This window comes from Mustela putorius, unplaced genomic scaffold (assembly GCF_011764305.1).
Source record: "Mustela putorius furo isolate JIRA1106 unplaced genomic scaffold, ASM1176430v1.1 tig00000596_pilon_pilon_pilon, whole genome shotgun sequence".
Lineage (NCBI taxonomy): Eukaryota > Metazoa > Chordata > Mammalia > Carnivora > Mustelidae > Mustela > Mustela putorius.
This window is the reverse complement of record NW_025421428.1, coordinates 11,107,348-11,121,133: the sequence shown is the minus strand read 5'-3', so window position 1 is coordinate 11,121,133 and position 13,786 is coordinate 11,107,348. Positions and strand designations below refer to the sequence as shown.

Genomic DNA, 13,786 nt, shown 5'->3' with positions numbered 1-13,786 from the left:
TCAGTGGTTAAGCCGCTGCCTTTGGCTCAGGTCATGATCTCAGGGTCCTGGGATGGAGTCCCGCATCGGCATCGGGCTCTCTGCTCAGCAGGGAGCCTGCTTCCTCCTCTCTCTCTCTCTGCCTGCCTCTCTGCCTACTTGTGATTTCTCTCTGTCAAATAAATAAATAAAATCTTTAAAACAAACAAACAAACAAACAAACAAAAACTGACTCCTCTGATTTCAGGCAAGAGAGAGGCTACGTTTTCTACATGGGCACATTTTCTCATTTCTCACATGTTTCATGGGTACAAATGAAGTTTAATGTAAGTCCAGACATTTTATATATAAGACCACAGAATAAGACTCCTTGGTCAACTCTATGGAGCATTTTGGTAGAAGCCTAAAATGTGCTGCTTACATACATGATAAACTGTAAAGAGAAGCCAGGAACTGATGGGAATGATGCTTTCTTAACAGCTGGGTAGGGATGTGAGGGTCACACAGGGTCTCTGGGGTGCTGTCACTATTCTATTTTTGGTCTCCATGATGGTTACAAAGTTATTATTTATAATCATTTGTACTTGACATAAATACTATGTGCTCCTCTGCAAGCATACTACAGCACCCAGTTAAAACGGACAGGGAAGGGGCGCCTGGGTGGCTCAGTCAGTCAAGCCTCTGCCTTCGGCTCAGGTCATGATACCAGGGTCCTGGGATGGAGCCCTCATCGGGCTCCCTGCTCAGCAGGGAGCCTGCTTCCTCTTCTCTCTCTCTCTGCCGCCTCTCTTCCTACTTGTGATCTCTGTCAAATCAATAAATAAAATCTTAAAAAAAAAAAGGGTACGGAAGAAAGGGACATTTGACAAGTAAACAGAAATAAAATACCAAGAATATTCAAGGTGAAATTATTACTTTGTTAAATTATGTCCTGAACTCAGCAATGTAGACCTAAGAGCATGTGTTTTAGTCCACACAGGGGGGAGCCAGAATACGCTTCTAAACATAGTAACTTTTAGTTCCAAAAATAAGAATCATATGAAGTTTCTAAGAAATAGCTATTTTTTAAAAGGTCTGTATAATCTTCATGGTTGATCAGAGTAGGTACCTGACCTTAAAAAAAAAAAAAAATCAAACAAAAGTCTATGTTTTAGAGTGGGAATAAGAGCTAACAGCCCCTTTCCTGCTTTAGGAAGATAAAATATCATCTCTGCTCTGTGGATAGAGCAGAAAAGCTCACAATGACTTCCTTGACCAAAATCAGGATACTGAGTAGCAGAACAGCAAGGTGTCACCTACAAACTTCATTACAAGGAGAAGGGAAGCCAGGGAAGAGGCAGACTGTCCGTACACTGCCTGTTTCCTGTGGCCTGAGAAGCCTGTGAACTGGTTATCTCAATGTCCTTAATCACGACACTCCCCCAACACAAAGCTTTAGTCACTGACAAGTATGTATATCCTATCATGCTTTCCTTGGTGATTTTTTTTTAAAGGCTACAAGAAATTTCCAAAAAAGTACCTTATTAAGAACTTTTTATAAAAAAAAAGATTTTATTTCTTTATTTGACAGACAGAGATCACAAGTAGGCAGAGAGTCAGGAAGAGAAGCAGGCTCCCTGCTGAGATGCGGAGCTCGAACCCAGGACCCTGGGATCATGACCTGAGCTGAAGGCAGAGGCTTTAACCCACTGAGCCACCCAGGCACCCCCAACTTCATTTTTTAAATTTTATTTATTTATTTGAGAGCAAGAGCACAAGCAAGGGGAGTGGCAGACAGAGGAAGAGGGAGAAGCAGACTCCCCGCCGGGCAGGGGGAGCCAGATGTAGGACTCGATCCCAGGACCCTAGATCATGACCTGAGCCAAAGGCAGTCACCCAACCAACTGGGCCACCTACACGCCCTTAATAAGCACTTCAAAGTGAGAGAAAGAAAAGAGAAAAAAGTACCTTTTGTATTTTCTTAAGGAGGCAGTAAAAAAGTGATTAAACACAAGGATGGGCCTTGGAGTCAGAGAAACCTGGGTCTGAATCCCCGTCTTGGGCAAGTTACTTAACCTCTCTGAGCCTCAGATCCCTGATCTATAAAAGGGAGTAATAACAGTGCCTCCTCCATAGAGCTGCTGGGAGGATGAACAGAGATAATGACCGTGTGTAAGCGCGCCACACCCACTCCAAGGGCCCCATTATTACTAATGGATGGACTATTATTACAGGCCAGGCCCAAGATTAGGGATTTCGTTTGCATGAGAAAGAAAACAAATTTAAAAAACCCTCTCCCTTATGGCCACCCTCTAAAGGGAGCCACAGAAAATAAGCATAATAAATGAGTACGTAGCAGTGTTGGAAAGAAGTATCAAGGGGAAACCAGCAGGAGGAGGGGAGGGAAAGAAGCTGCATTTAAAACAGGATGAACGGAGGCAGCTTTGCTGAGATTATGACATTTGAGCAAAGGCCTGAAAGAGGAAGATATTAATCACTGGCTTCTAAGGGACAAGCATTCCTGCCTGCGGGTACAGTCAGGGCAGAGCCTGAGGCCTGATCATTTCTAGGAGCAGCGAGGTGGCCTCTGTGGCTGGATCAGAAACAGGAGCCAAGGTCGAAGAGGAGACTGCAGCCAGCAGACTATATGGCCTTGCAGACCAGGAAGGGCTGGAGCTTTTGCTCTGAGGCAGGTGGGAAGCATCCACAAGCTCTCAATGAGCTATTAATTCCTATGGTCACTAAACTTAAAGACCGTGTAAAAACTGTTAGGCAAAATAATGTATGCTGAAAGAGATCAGAACAGGGGATGCAGGGATGGGGGACACTGAGGGGGTGAAAACATAGAGACTCGTGGTAGAGAGTGGGAGGCACAGATGCATGCATTTGTTGGAACTGATCGAACGACATATTTAAGACCTGTGCATTTCACTCTAAGCAAATTATACCTTAATTAATGAAAACTGGTTAGAAATGGGGCAGTGATTCTTACAAATTAACGTTAAATGGTTATTTGTACAGTGCTTCTAAAGCACTTTTATGTTAAAAAAAATACTTATAATAACCCAATGAGATAGGTGCCATCACTATTCACTCTTAGATGATTAAAGACAAGATCCAGGAGTTAAGAGAGCTAAGGTCATCAGCCAGTAAGTGGGTGCTGAGACCCTATCCAATGTCCTACCCCAACCACAGGCTGTGGCTGTGGTATGAAGAACGGGGCCAGGTGGGCAGGTCACCGAACGCCATTGACCCTTGGTGAACACATCTCTAAAATCCTACCAGCATCCTAAACAATCACGAGTGGTCCTTCTAGGTACAGAATTCTGTGCTTCTCCTGAGTGGCTCAGTGGGTTAAGACTCTGCCTTCGGCTCAGGTCATGGTCTCAGGGTCCTGGGATCAGCCCGGCATGGGGCTCTCTGCTCAGCGGGGAGCCTGCTTCCTCCACTCTCCCTGCCTGCCTCTCTGACTACTCGTGATCTCTATCAAATAAATAAGTAAGTAAATAAAAAAATAAATTAAAAAAAAAAAAGAAAGAAAGAAAAAGAATTCTGTGCTTCTAACACACTCCAAATGGGAGGCAGCATGGGATTAAAGAGCAGCAGGGTGGGGACAGCCAGGCAGATGCGGGCCTTGTCACTCACACTGGACATTCACAAAGTCACTCATTCTCAGAGACATGATCAGCTAAGTAGTGGGTAACAATACCTACCTTGTGGATTTGCTATGGAGAGGGCTACTACTACATTTGAGTGACTGATCTGTAGAATAACTAAATTATTATTCCTAAATTCAAAATTCCTTTGCAAATTCACCCTTTACACTACAGAGATAAATCCGATGAAGATTACTCAAAGAGAAGACATACCTGAAAAGAAACTGCCCCATCACTATTGTGAACAGAAAAGGATTTTTCTCCCGTTGCCTGAAAAAAAAGCCACAACAACCTGTTTTAGAATGATACTGGCAGAAAATGTACTAATAAAAAAAATTAAAACAAACAAAAGCACATCCTTCTTAAATCTTCAATTTGCTGACCTTCAGAAGCTCTCAGGAAATAAAACTCACCGTCCTTTCGAGATGTCTGCGATCCCCTTTCACGGAGAAAGAATCTTCCTCACCCACTTCCTTTTCTCAGTGATCTCTTCTGCCCCCCACTAGCCCCCTATTCCCTCCCCCCCACCCTGATCCCCCTGGAGCGTGTCTCCATTCTTATAGCTTCAGGAGGACTACGGATGCCAACCAAGGTCATATCCCGACACTTCACCTGGACACCATTCCCAATTTCAAATGATGAGCATATTACTGTCACTGGTACAGTGGACTAACTCCAGAAATGAGGAGGAAAGACCTACACCCAACAACATGGATGAACTCAAAAGAATTCCGCTGAGTCAAAGAAGACAAAGAGAGCAGTGCCGAATAGGGCCCTTCCATCAAGTTCTAATCACTCATCTACAGAGGCAGATCAGTGGTTGAGGACGGGAGGAAGGAGGGGCAAGAGAACCTTGTGGGGTGATAAATATGTTCACCATTTTGTGGTGGTGGCGGCTTCTCTGGGGTACACTCAAGTCAAAACTTAGCAAACTGTCACTTTAAATATGTGTAAGTTACTGGATGTCAATTACACTTCAAAACAGCTGTGAAAACAGAATACTGCCATCTGGATGCCCCCTTACTGAAAAATCAAGATATCCCAACCCAAAATGTTCCCAATTTTTTCCTTCTGCTACTTCTACCATCTATTCTTCTACTAAAACAAAAACAAACAAACAAAAAACCTACTTCCTTCCTCCTCCACCCCAACACAGGCCCCGTTCTTTATCCACATTCCAAGACTCCAAGTCCCCCTGGCCCTAAATCTGTACCGTCACAACCGTGTTCTTCCTGGTCCTCCTAATTTCACTGCCTCTCTCTCTGAGGCTGCTTTGCCCATGACTTTCAGAACATCTGCCCCAAACACCACCTGCATCACAGTCCTTCCTGATCAAGAACTCCTGACGACTTCCTATTTTCTGTGCCATCAATGAATACCCTCTGGTGCCTGGGCTTTTATTATCTAAGATCCCTCTCTCTGCTCCCAAAGACACACCTTTTACTTCCCATAGGCCAGAACCAAGGATCTGTCATGCTCGTTCCCATTTCCAGTCTTTGCTTATGACATTCCTTCCTCTTTCCCCAAACAAATCCGCCAAACTCTAAGCCCTGACTCCTCCCCTTCCTGAGGGCTCCCCCTCACTGTCTGATCCTCTACTGTGCAAGTGCTGTACTACTCAGAACTCAATGTTACTTAGAAATTCTTCCAACCTGGTAACATTTTCTCTCCAAACAGGCAGCAACCCCCAGCGGATTAGGCATGTGTATGTGTGTACCTTTATGTCATGGTATATAAACATACCCCCACTCCCCCTCACATCCCCACACACATACACACATATGTACATATACATCCAGGAAAGCTGAAAACAGGGGGTGGTCAGTTCTTACCTTTGAATCTACTGTGCTTCTTTTAGATTTTCCACTGTCTAGAAGCAGAAACATTTAGAAGATATTACTGCATGATTCAGCTTGTATCTGATTACAGTGTCATTTTCTGAGGCTCTAGCTTGTCTAATGTCAAATACTTCGAGCTAACGGAAGGTGAGGCCATGTGCTATCTTGTACACTGACAACTCCTCAGATTCCAAAATAATTCTTGAGCCGCAGAAGCAGCAAACGAGTGTGTTACATGATCAGTGCTCTCTAATAAAGGATAACATTTAGTCCCAACAGGGAAATCATCTCTGAATAATCCCGTGTCTGTTATTGTCAGAGCGGCTGCATGGAGTGATCTTCCTCATTCTCTGAGTTATCCTGCTTGAGAACAGATCATTGTTTTAAAATACATAGATAACATTTATTTACATACATGGAAAAATTAATAGTGAATTACATTAGTACAATTCATACTTTTTTTCCCTCACAGCAAGGTGTGCTAAGACCGCCAATGGCTCCTTTCACGGAATAGAGAAGGCTTCTGTGCCTTATTCTCACTTGAGACAGCCTTCATAGGGAAGACAGGATTTCAAACTCCCTGCGGGAAAGAACTTTAGAATAAAAAAGAAGGAAGAGAGCACTTTGCGTGCAGTGCCTGCATATGAGGGCTAGAAAGGAATAGTGTGCAGACACAAAGCTACACCATCACACAGATGTAACATTTCTGCATGTCTTTTAATCTGGGTTAGAGTTTTGATAGGCTGAGAAAAAAATGTATAAATAATACAATAAACAGTGAGTTCTCTTTGAAGAACTAAACTATCAGACAAAGGTGACAGTTAATAAAAGAGGCAATAAATGTAAACTAGCCAATCACCGTCTGGAGATACAGTGCAGCCTCAGTAGTGAGAAGGAAAGCAAAACCAAGAATATCCTTCTCGCCTTTTACTTTGGGATCAACACAAACACACACCAAAACCCCAGTCCAGGCTAGGACATGGTGATGTGGGCACTAGTCCTACAGACTTCCCCAAAGGAGCATCCATTCACACAGTGCACTGGAAAGGAACGGAACACAGGCACCACTATTCTCCAAAGCATTCATATCCTTAGAACCAAACATTTCAATTCTGGGAATCCATCCTAAAGAACAAAGTTCTAGATAGGATCAAAGTTCTACAAATGAAGAATTCCCAATGCAGCTGTATTTATAATAGCAGACAGTGGAAATGTCTTCTTAAGGGGGAAGCTTGAGCAAAATTACAGTCTCCACGTAACAGAAGGACTGGTAACAATGAGCTGTCTGCAAGTTGAATGAACAGGGATGCTTGGGAAAATTACAAACATGACTAGGAGCTTCTCTTGCTTGCTCTGCTTTCTCTCTCTTAAATAAATTAATTTAAAAAATCTAAACAGAAAAAAAAAAAAATCAAACATTCCAGACCGAGAGCCCAGAAGGGATACAGATTACTCAAGTTCTTGTGCCGCAAGGACGAAGGAACGACTTTTCTTTTCCCCACCTTCCCCCCAGTTTCCACCTTTTTAACGGTTACGTAATTTTGTATGACCCCCAAATAACATCAATGCTGTGTCTGTGTGTGTTTTCACTTGGGGACAAAAAAGAATCTACAGAGCAGGGCAGGGAAGAAGATGCTGTTCTCTGCCTGACAGCTGACCTTGTTTTGGCTGAATCTGGTTGCCCGCTGAAACAGGGTTAGCCCCGGGCTCCTGGCTCTGGGGCTCCTGGCTCTGGCCGAGGACCTTCTCATCCTTGCTGAAGACGATCTTTGGTAACTGTGTACCAGCTTCTGGGGGGGCTCTTACTCTCACCCTACATTCAAAGTAAGAGAAAAGAAAAGAAGTTCAAGGTAATGTGATGGTCATCTGAGTATCTGAGTGCCATGTGTTACACACGGTCTCAGTATCCAAACCCATCATCTCAGTCCTTGTGAATCCCTGATGTAGATTCTAGGAGCTCCTCTGTGCACCTGCTAAAATGCGGACTCAGGAAGGTTAAGAACTTGCTGAAGAGTGGTGAGGCTGGAAGCAGCCAGGCGAGGACCCAGCATTCTCACTCTGAAGCTTACGTCCCTAGCCACCACATGGTTCTGATGGACATATTTTCCCCCTAAGCATCTATATGGTGTTCAACAAGGGGAACGGAACAAGGGGCAAAAAACCCAGTAAGGGGGCACCTGGGTGGCTCAGTGGCTTAAAGCCTCTGCCTTCGGCTCAGGTCATGATCCCAGGGTCCTGGGATGGAGCCCTCATCGGGCTCTCTGCTCAGCGGGGAGCCTGCTTCCCTCCCCCGCCTCTGGCTGCCTCTCTGCCTACTTGTGATCTCTGCCTGTCAAATAAATAAATAAAACTTAAAAAAAACAACAACACAAAAAAAAACAACCCAGTAAGATGTTAAAGTGAACTTGAGGGGAGCATGGGAGAGGCAGCGGGCACAAGCAGTGGCCTGCCGGGATGCACTTCTTCTCTTCTCTCTTCCTAAAGATCCCATCCTGCCAGGAAAGGGAAGGGGAGGCCCCACGCCTGAATGGACACGTGAGCTGAGCTAGCACGGCCGAGCTGGAGCGGAGCACTTCTAGTCCTGCCTCATGGAGGAGGGGCCTCCCCCTCTCCCTGCATGTCAGCTGGCTGTAAATAATGAATTTACTCTGTTGAACATGCCATGCTATTTCAAGCTGCCCTGACTTTGCCTTCAATGCTCTTCCCTTATTTACCTGGTGAAGTCCACTCACTTGAAGGCTCTTTGGGCCAAGAGTTGCCTGAAGCCTTGCCCCTAGGGCCTCTGCAATTCACCAGTGTCTCTGCCCCACCATCTCGCTCTATTGCCGGGATCATCTGTATTGGTGTTTGGCCTCCCTTGGCCATCTCCAGGCTCCTTGGGAGTGGTACCTCCGTCTCCCCCATCATGTTCTTAACCTCCAGCACTCAACACAGTATTTGGCACATGGCGGACACTCAGTAAATGATAGCTTAACTACCGAATTCCCTGTAACTTTACTTGAGGATGGAACTGAAGGAACATGAGAATTACTTACTCACTTCTGGAGATGTCTAGGATTAGAAGGGTGACAGAGACAGACTGCTTTTTTAAAATACAGTAATTCACATCTTCATCCTGAGGAAGGAAGACCCCTCTTATTCACTCACACTAGAACAAGGCAAATAAATGATCCAACCTCCAACCCAAACAACACAACCGTGCCCACAGCTCGGATATGCCGGGTAGTCCAAGCAGCCACCGCCGTAAGAAAAGAGCAGGGACAGAAGCAGGGAGCTCTCACCCAGTGTCCTGGGCTCACATGAAGGGAGGGATGAGGTCCCATGTGTAGTGCTCACCAGATAAGAAGAAAATCCGTCATTCTTTGTGCGGTCCAGGCTGAATCCAATCTAAGGGGGGCAAAAAGAGTAGAGGTAAATACCGACGCAATACTCTGGCATCCATACCTTTCTTACTCGAAGAGCTAAACAAGTGATTCTTTGGCCTAGGCTTCTCATGGTTTTCTTAGCGTTCATTTTATAAAAGGGGTTGCTAATTACTCAAATTATTTAAGAATTACAACTTACATGTTCAAAGTAAAACTATTTGATGCCTGTTCACAAGTTTAATTTTCTCTATGTTCCGAGACTTCATATTTAAGTGTGCGGTGAAGCTCCCATCTGAGCAACAGAGAAGTGTAAAGCCCTTGACCTCCTGGGAAGGCACTTACGGTTGTGTCCTTGTCTGTGGCTCCCGCAGGGTCATTTACAGAAAGGCTGCTGACATTAACCACCATGTACCCGTCCTTGAAGAATCCAAAGGTGTTCAGGTGAACCTTATGCCTCACATCGTCCTGAAAAGATTTAGAGTGGTAGAATTAGTTAATAGGGAGAAGTTAACCTGATTATTTAAACTATTTATTTGCTGGAAAAGTATGGTATCTAGCTAACTAGTCACTGTTTCATATACTTGGCAATATATATGGTATAACACCTTATCTTGCTCCATAAGCTGAAAAAGACTCATAAGATAAGATTCATAAGATAGCAACCGTTTTTGCAGAAGGAGGCGCATAATAGATTGAGTTCACGCCCATGCATACGTAAGGGTCCCAGGACTGACCTGGTGATCAAGTGGAATGGGAATTGCAGGGAAAGAGGAACAAGGTGTTCGTCATGCTCACAAGCTTCCTGCTGGCAAAGGCCTGGAATCCAGCAGGCACTCAAAATACGTGGGTGGGGGCTGGGGTGGAGAGAAGCGGCCAAAGCTGCCCCCGGAATATACTCCTTTTTATAAACCTTCTTATGAGACTTATGAACCCGGCTCCTCCCACTGCAGGATAAGGGCGACTGACATTACTCTTCTGATCTATAATACAATTTTTTTTTACATTTGCATCTAAACATGATGTTTCATGTGACAGGTCTTCAGGAAACAAAGCCTTATGCAAAAGGAATCCAGAAACTAGCCAGCTGGAGACAGATCTCTGGGACACAGGATAATCCTGAGATTTACTGAAACTGAGCACGTGGGCAAATGCCTACTACAGAGGCTTGAAACGGCCTCAAAATTGTGATTCCAATCTCAACTAAGCCAACAAATTTCAAGGCCGAGACAACCGTATTAGTGAATACTTCTCAAGTTGAGGCTCCACCGAGACATGTCCTGCTGTGTAAAATCATGAGTTTTATTTTTTTTTTTTTTTAAGATTTTTTTTTTTAATTCATTTTAGAGAGGGAGAGAAGGAATGAGTGGGGGAAGGGGGAGAGGGAGGAGCAGGATCCCCGCTGAGCAGGAAACCTGACACGGGGCTGGATCCCAGGACCACGGGATCAAAACGCGAGCTAAAGGCAGCCGATTACCCAACTGAGCCACCCTGGGGACCAAGTCACGAGTCTTATATAGAAATCATTTGCCTAAATGAGGGCACCTTCGGTAAATCCGCAATAAGCTAACAGTTGTGAAGTAGCTCCTGAATGCCAGGTGCCAAGCTAAGCACTTTTCTAAAACCGGCAAAGTCATTTTTGCTACTATTTGTATCTTGCTCATAACTGTTAAATTCTACCCTCTGAGGGCACCTGGATGGCTCAGTAGGTTAAGCGTCTGCCTTCTGCTCAGGTCATGATCCTGGGGTCCTGGGGTCGAGCCCCGCATCGGGCTCCCTGCTCGATGGGGAGCCTGCTTCTCCCTCTCTCTCTGCCGCTATCCCGGCTTGTGCTTGCACGCTCTCTGTCAAATAAATAAAATCTTAAAAAAAAAAAAATTCTACCCTTTGTTTCTTTTGATTGTAACCATCTGACAACACACTGAAATGCTCTGGGGACTCCAGCTCTGCTCTTCAGCTGTCTCTGCGGACATTCCCAGCAGGCTCAGGCTGGGTCTTAGTGTGAGCGGGGATTTTCTCTTTCTAGACTTGGGTCTCCAAGTCTGATTGCAAACCCCAAAGCCCTCTGAGGAGAGGCTGTGGATCAGATCTTTGGCAGACAAATCGCAAACTGTAACCCCCTACATAGCTAAAACAGACATTTACAGCCATTAGGAGGGCTATGTTTCCCAGTCCACTCTTCGATTCAAGGAATATAGCTCTGAGAGTCCTGTAATGTTAAGGGCCAAGGAGAGGGACACGGTTCCAGCATTTCCCCCCACCCCTCAATCCCATCCAAGTCTTTGGCTCCTGTTCCCAGCCAACCGCTCATACTCCAAGGCTCTAGGGGCCAAACTTCCACAGTGTCTCGGGGCAGCCCTGGCTTGTGTTCTTTTACCCACTAAGATTGCAGCTCCCCATCCGCACACCCTCAACATTTTATTTATTTATTTATTTATTTATTTATTTTGCCCCTGGGAACTTCCCTTATTTTCCTAGGATTCAGGTATGCATTTAAAGCATGTTTGCCGGACTTCCATCTCCTGGTGTAGCCATGTGCGGTATACCAGAACTCCCAGGGAGAACAAGAAAAGCAGATCATAGAAGCCCTCCACTGGAAGGCAGGAGAGGGCTGCCAGACCACAAACCCCAGAAAAGCTAAAGCCCATGTCCTTTCTCAGGATTCTAAGAAATGATTTGAGTGACTATTTTCTCGCCTCTCCCAAAGCTGCTACAAGGTTACTACCATCCTAGATGCACAGGACAGAAATCAATTCAACTACATATGACGGATGCCTTAGCACACCATGGCTTCCTACGCTGGCAGAATGCCCAGATGAGAAGGGCAGGAGAGACAGAATGAATCAACAAATTCTCACCACGTGCCACAACATACATGAACCTCACAATATGATATGAAGTGAAACGAGCCACATCACCACAGGTACAATCGAGATGAATGTGGAGGACATCACCCATGGGGACAGAGGTCAGGACGAGGACGATTCTTGGGAGGGAAAGGTGTGCGGTCGCTTACGGGAAGGGGTCTTAAGGAGGTTCTGGAAGTGCTTCGTAACATTCTGTTTGTTGCTGGTTGTACAAGTGTGTTTACGCTGTGAAAATTCACTGAATCAGAGGCTAATAATGAGTATTATTTTTAGCATGGACATTGCATAAGGTTTAAATTTTACAAGTGTGCTTGTTCTAATTTAACCAGCATCTAAATGCTGTGCAGCCAAATGGAAGCCTGTTAAAAATTGCTTAACCCATTTAGTTTACCACCGTAGGTACTCTCTAGGCATGTGGGGGCAGAAATGCTTCAATCGCATGCTTAGAGGAGTTGTTTTGCCCATATAAACATTATACTCCTTTACTGTTTGTTCTCACTTTTATATTATCATGTTGCACGATAAAACAATGCCATTAAAAACACATCTTTGAAGAATATTTTAAACACTAACAACCGCAACACAAATGCCTCATCTCCACACCTGAGAAAGGGCTCTCCTGTGATAGCTCATCCTTGGGCAGCCCAGCGTAGTATGGAGTAGGAGCTCCACGACAGGGATGCAAGCACGAGTTCAGGGGTGACATGACAACCCAAAACAACGCAGACCGGAAGTGGTGAAGCTGGGACATCAACACCGATCTGCCGCAAAAGCCACTTTCACGCGACCGCCCCCCAACACGCACAAGTATCACGACGGAACAGGAGATGCGAGCTGAACGACCTGGAAATAAGGGACAAATTCCTAAAAACATACAACCTCCCGAGACTGGCTCACGAAGAAAGAGAAAACTGAACAAACTGGCAGTGAGTGAGGAGACTGAACAGGCGATCAGACAGGGGCGACGGCGACAGCAAAAGGAACAAGAAGCCTCTCAAACTCTTCCAAGAACACTGAAGAGGAGGGAACACGTCCAAAGCCATTTTACAAGGCCAGCATTATGCTGATACCAAAGTCATATAAGGACACTACGAGGAAAGAACATCATGGGCCAATACCACTAATAAGCCCAGATGAAACACTCCTCAACAAAACACCACCAAACTGAATTCACCCGCACGTGAAAGGGTCATATGCCATGATCAAAGGTCATACACCCCCGGGGATGCAAGGATGGGTGAATATATGCAAATCAATAAATGTGAAATACCACATTAACCAAATTGAAAGGAAAGAAATTCCTATGATCATGTCAGTAAGTTTAGAAAAAGCATTCAACAGGGGCGCCTGGGTGGCTCGGTGGGTTAGGCCGCTGCCTTCGGCTCAGGTCATGATCTCAGGGTCCTGGGATCGAGCCCCGCATCGGGCTCTCTGCTCAGCAGGGAGCCTGCTTCCCTCTCTCTCTGCCTGCCTCTCCATCTACTTGTGATTTCTCTCTGTCAAATAAATAAATAAAATCTTTAAAAAAAAAAAAAGGCATTCAACAAAATACAACATCCTTTCGTGATAAAGACTCTCAATGAATCAGGCACAGAAGAAATGTACCTCAGCAGATTTCAAGCCACATATGACAAGCCCACAGTTAACGCAGGTCACCCTTAACAGCGAAACACTGAAAGCTTTTCCTCTAAAATCAGGACAAGATAAGGTTCCCCACTCTCACCACCCCAGTACTGGAAGTCCTAGCCAGAGCAATTAGGCAAGAAAAAGAAGTAAGAGACATCCACATTGCAAAGAAGTAAAACCATCACTATTTACAGATGGCATGAGGAACTCAAACCACTCAACAGCAAAACAAAAAACAACCCCCCCTCAATAACCCTAAAGAACCTGATTTAAAAAAAAGGGCAAAGGATCACAATAGACATTTCTCAAAAGACATATAGATGGGCAACAGGGATATGAAAATGTGCTCAACAACCCATCAGGGACATGGAAATTAAAACCACAATGAGGGGTGCCTGGGTCGCTCAGTGGGTTGAGCCTCTGCCTTAGGGTCAGGTCATGATCCCAGGGTCCTGGGATAGAGCCCCTCATCGGGCTCG

General features: G+C 45.1%; 1 protein-coding gene across 1 annotated transcript in view; it reads right to left on the bottom strand.

Moving 5' to 3' along the window:
• GPR107 (G protein-coupled receptor 107) overlaps positions 1-13,786 on the bottom strand; it is a 77,460-nt gene that overhangs the window by 43,707 nt on the left and 19,967 nt on the right. Inside the window, exons 2-7 of the mRNA XM_013058637.2 lie at positions 9,160-9,282; positions 8,789-8,839; positions 8,488-8,567; positions 7,111-7,265; positions 5,447-5,484; positions 3,828-3,884 (exon numbers count right to left, since the gene is read on the bottom strand). Of these exons, the coding sequence (XP_012914091.1) occupies positions 3,828-3,884; positions 5,447-5,484; positions 7,111-7,265; positions 8,488-8,567; positions 8,789-8,839; positions 9,160-9,282 (504 nt within the window). The remainder of the gene's footprint in view (positions 1-3,827; positions 3,885-5,446; positions 5,485-7,110; positions 7,266-8,487; positions 8,568-8,788; positions 8,840-9,159; positions 9,283-13,786) is intronic.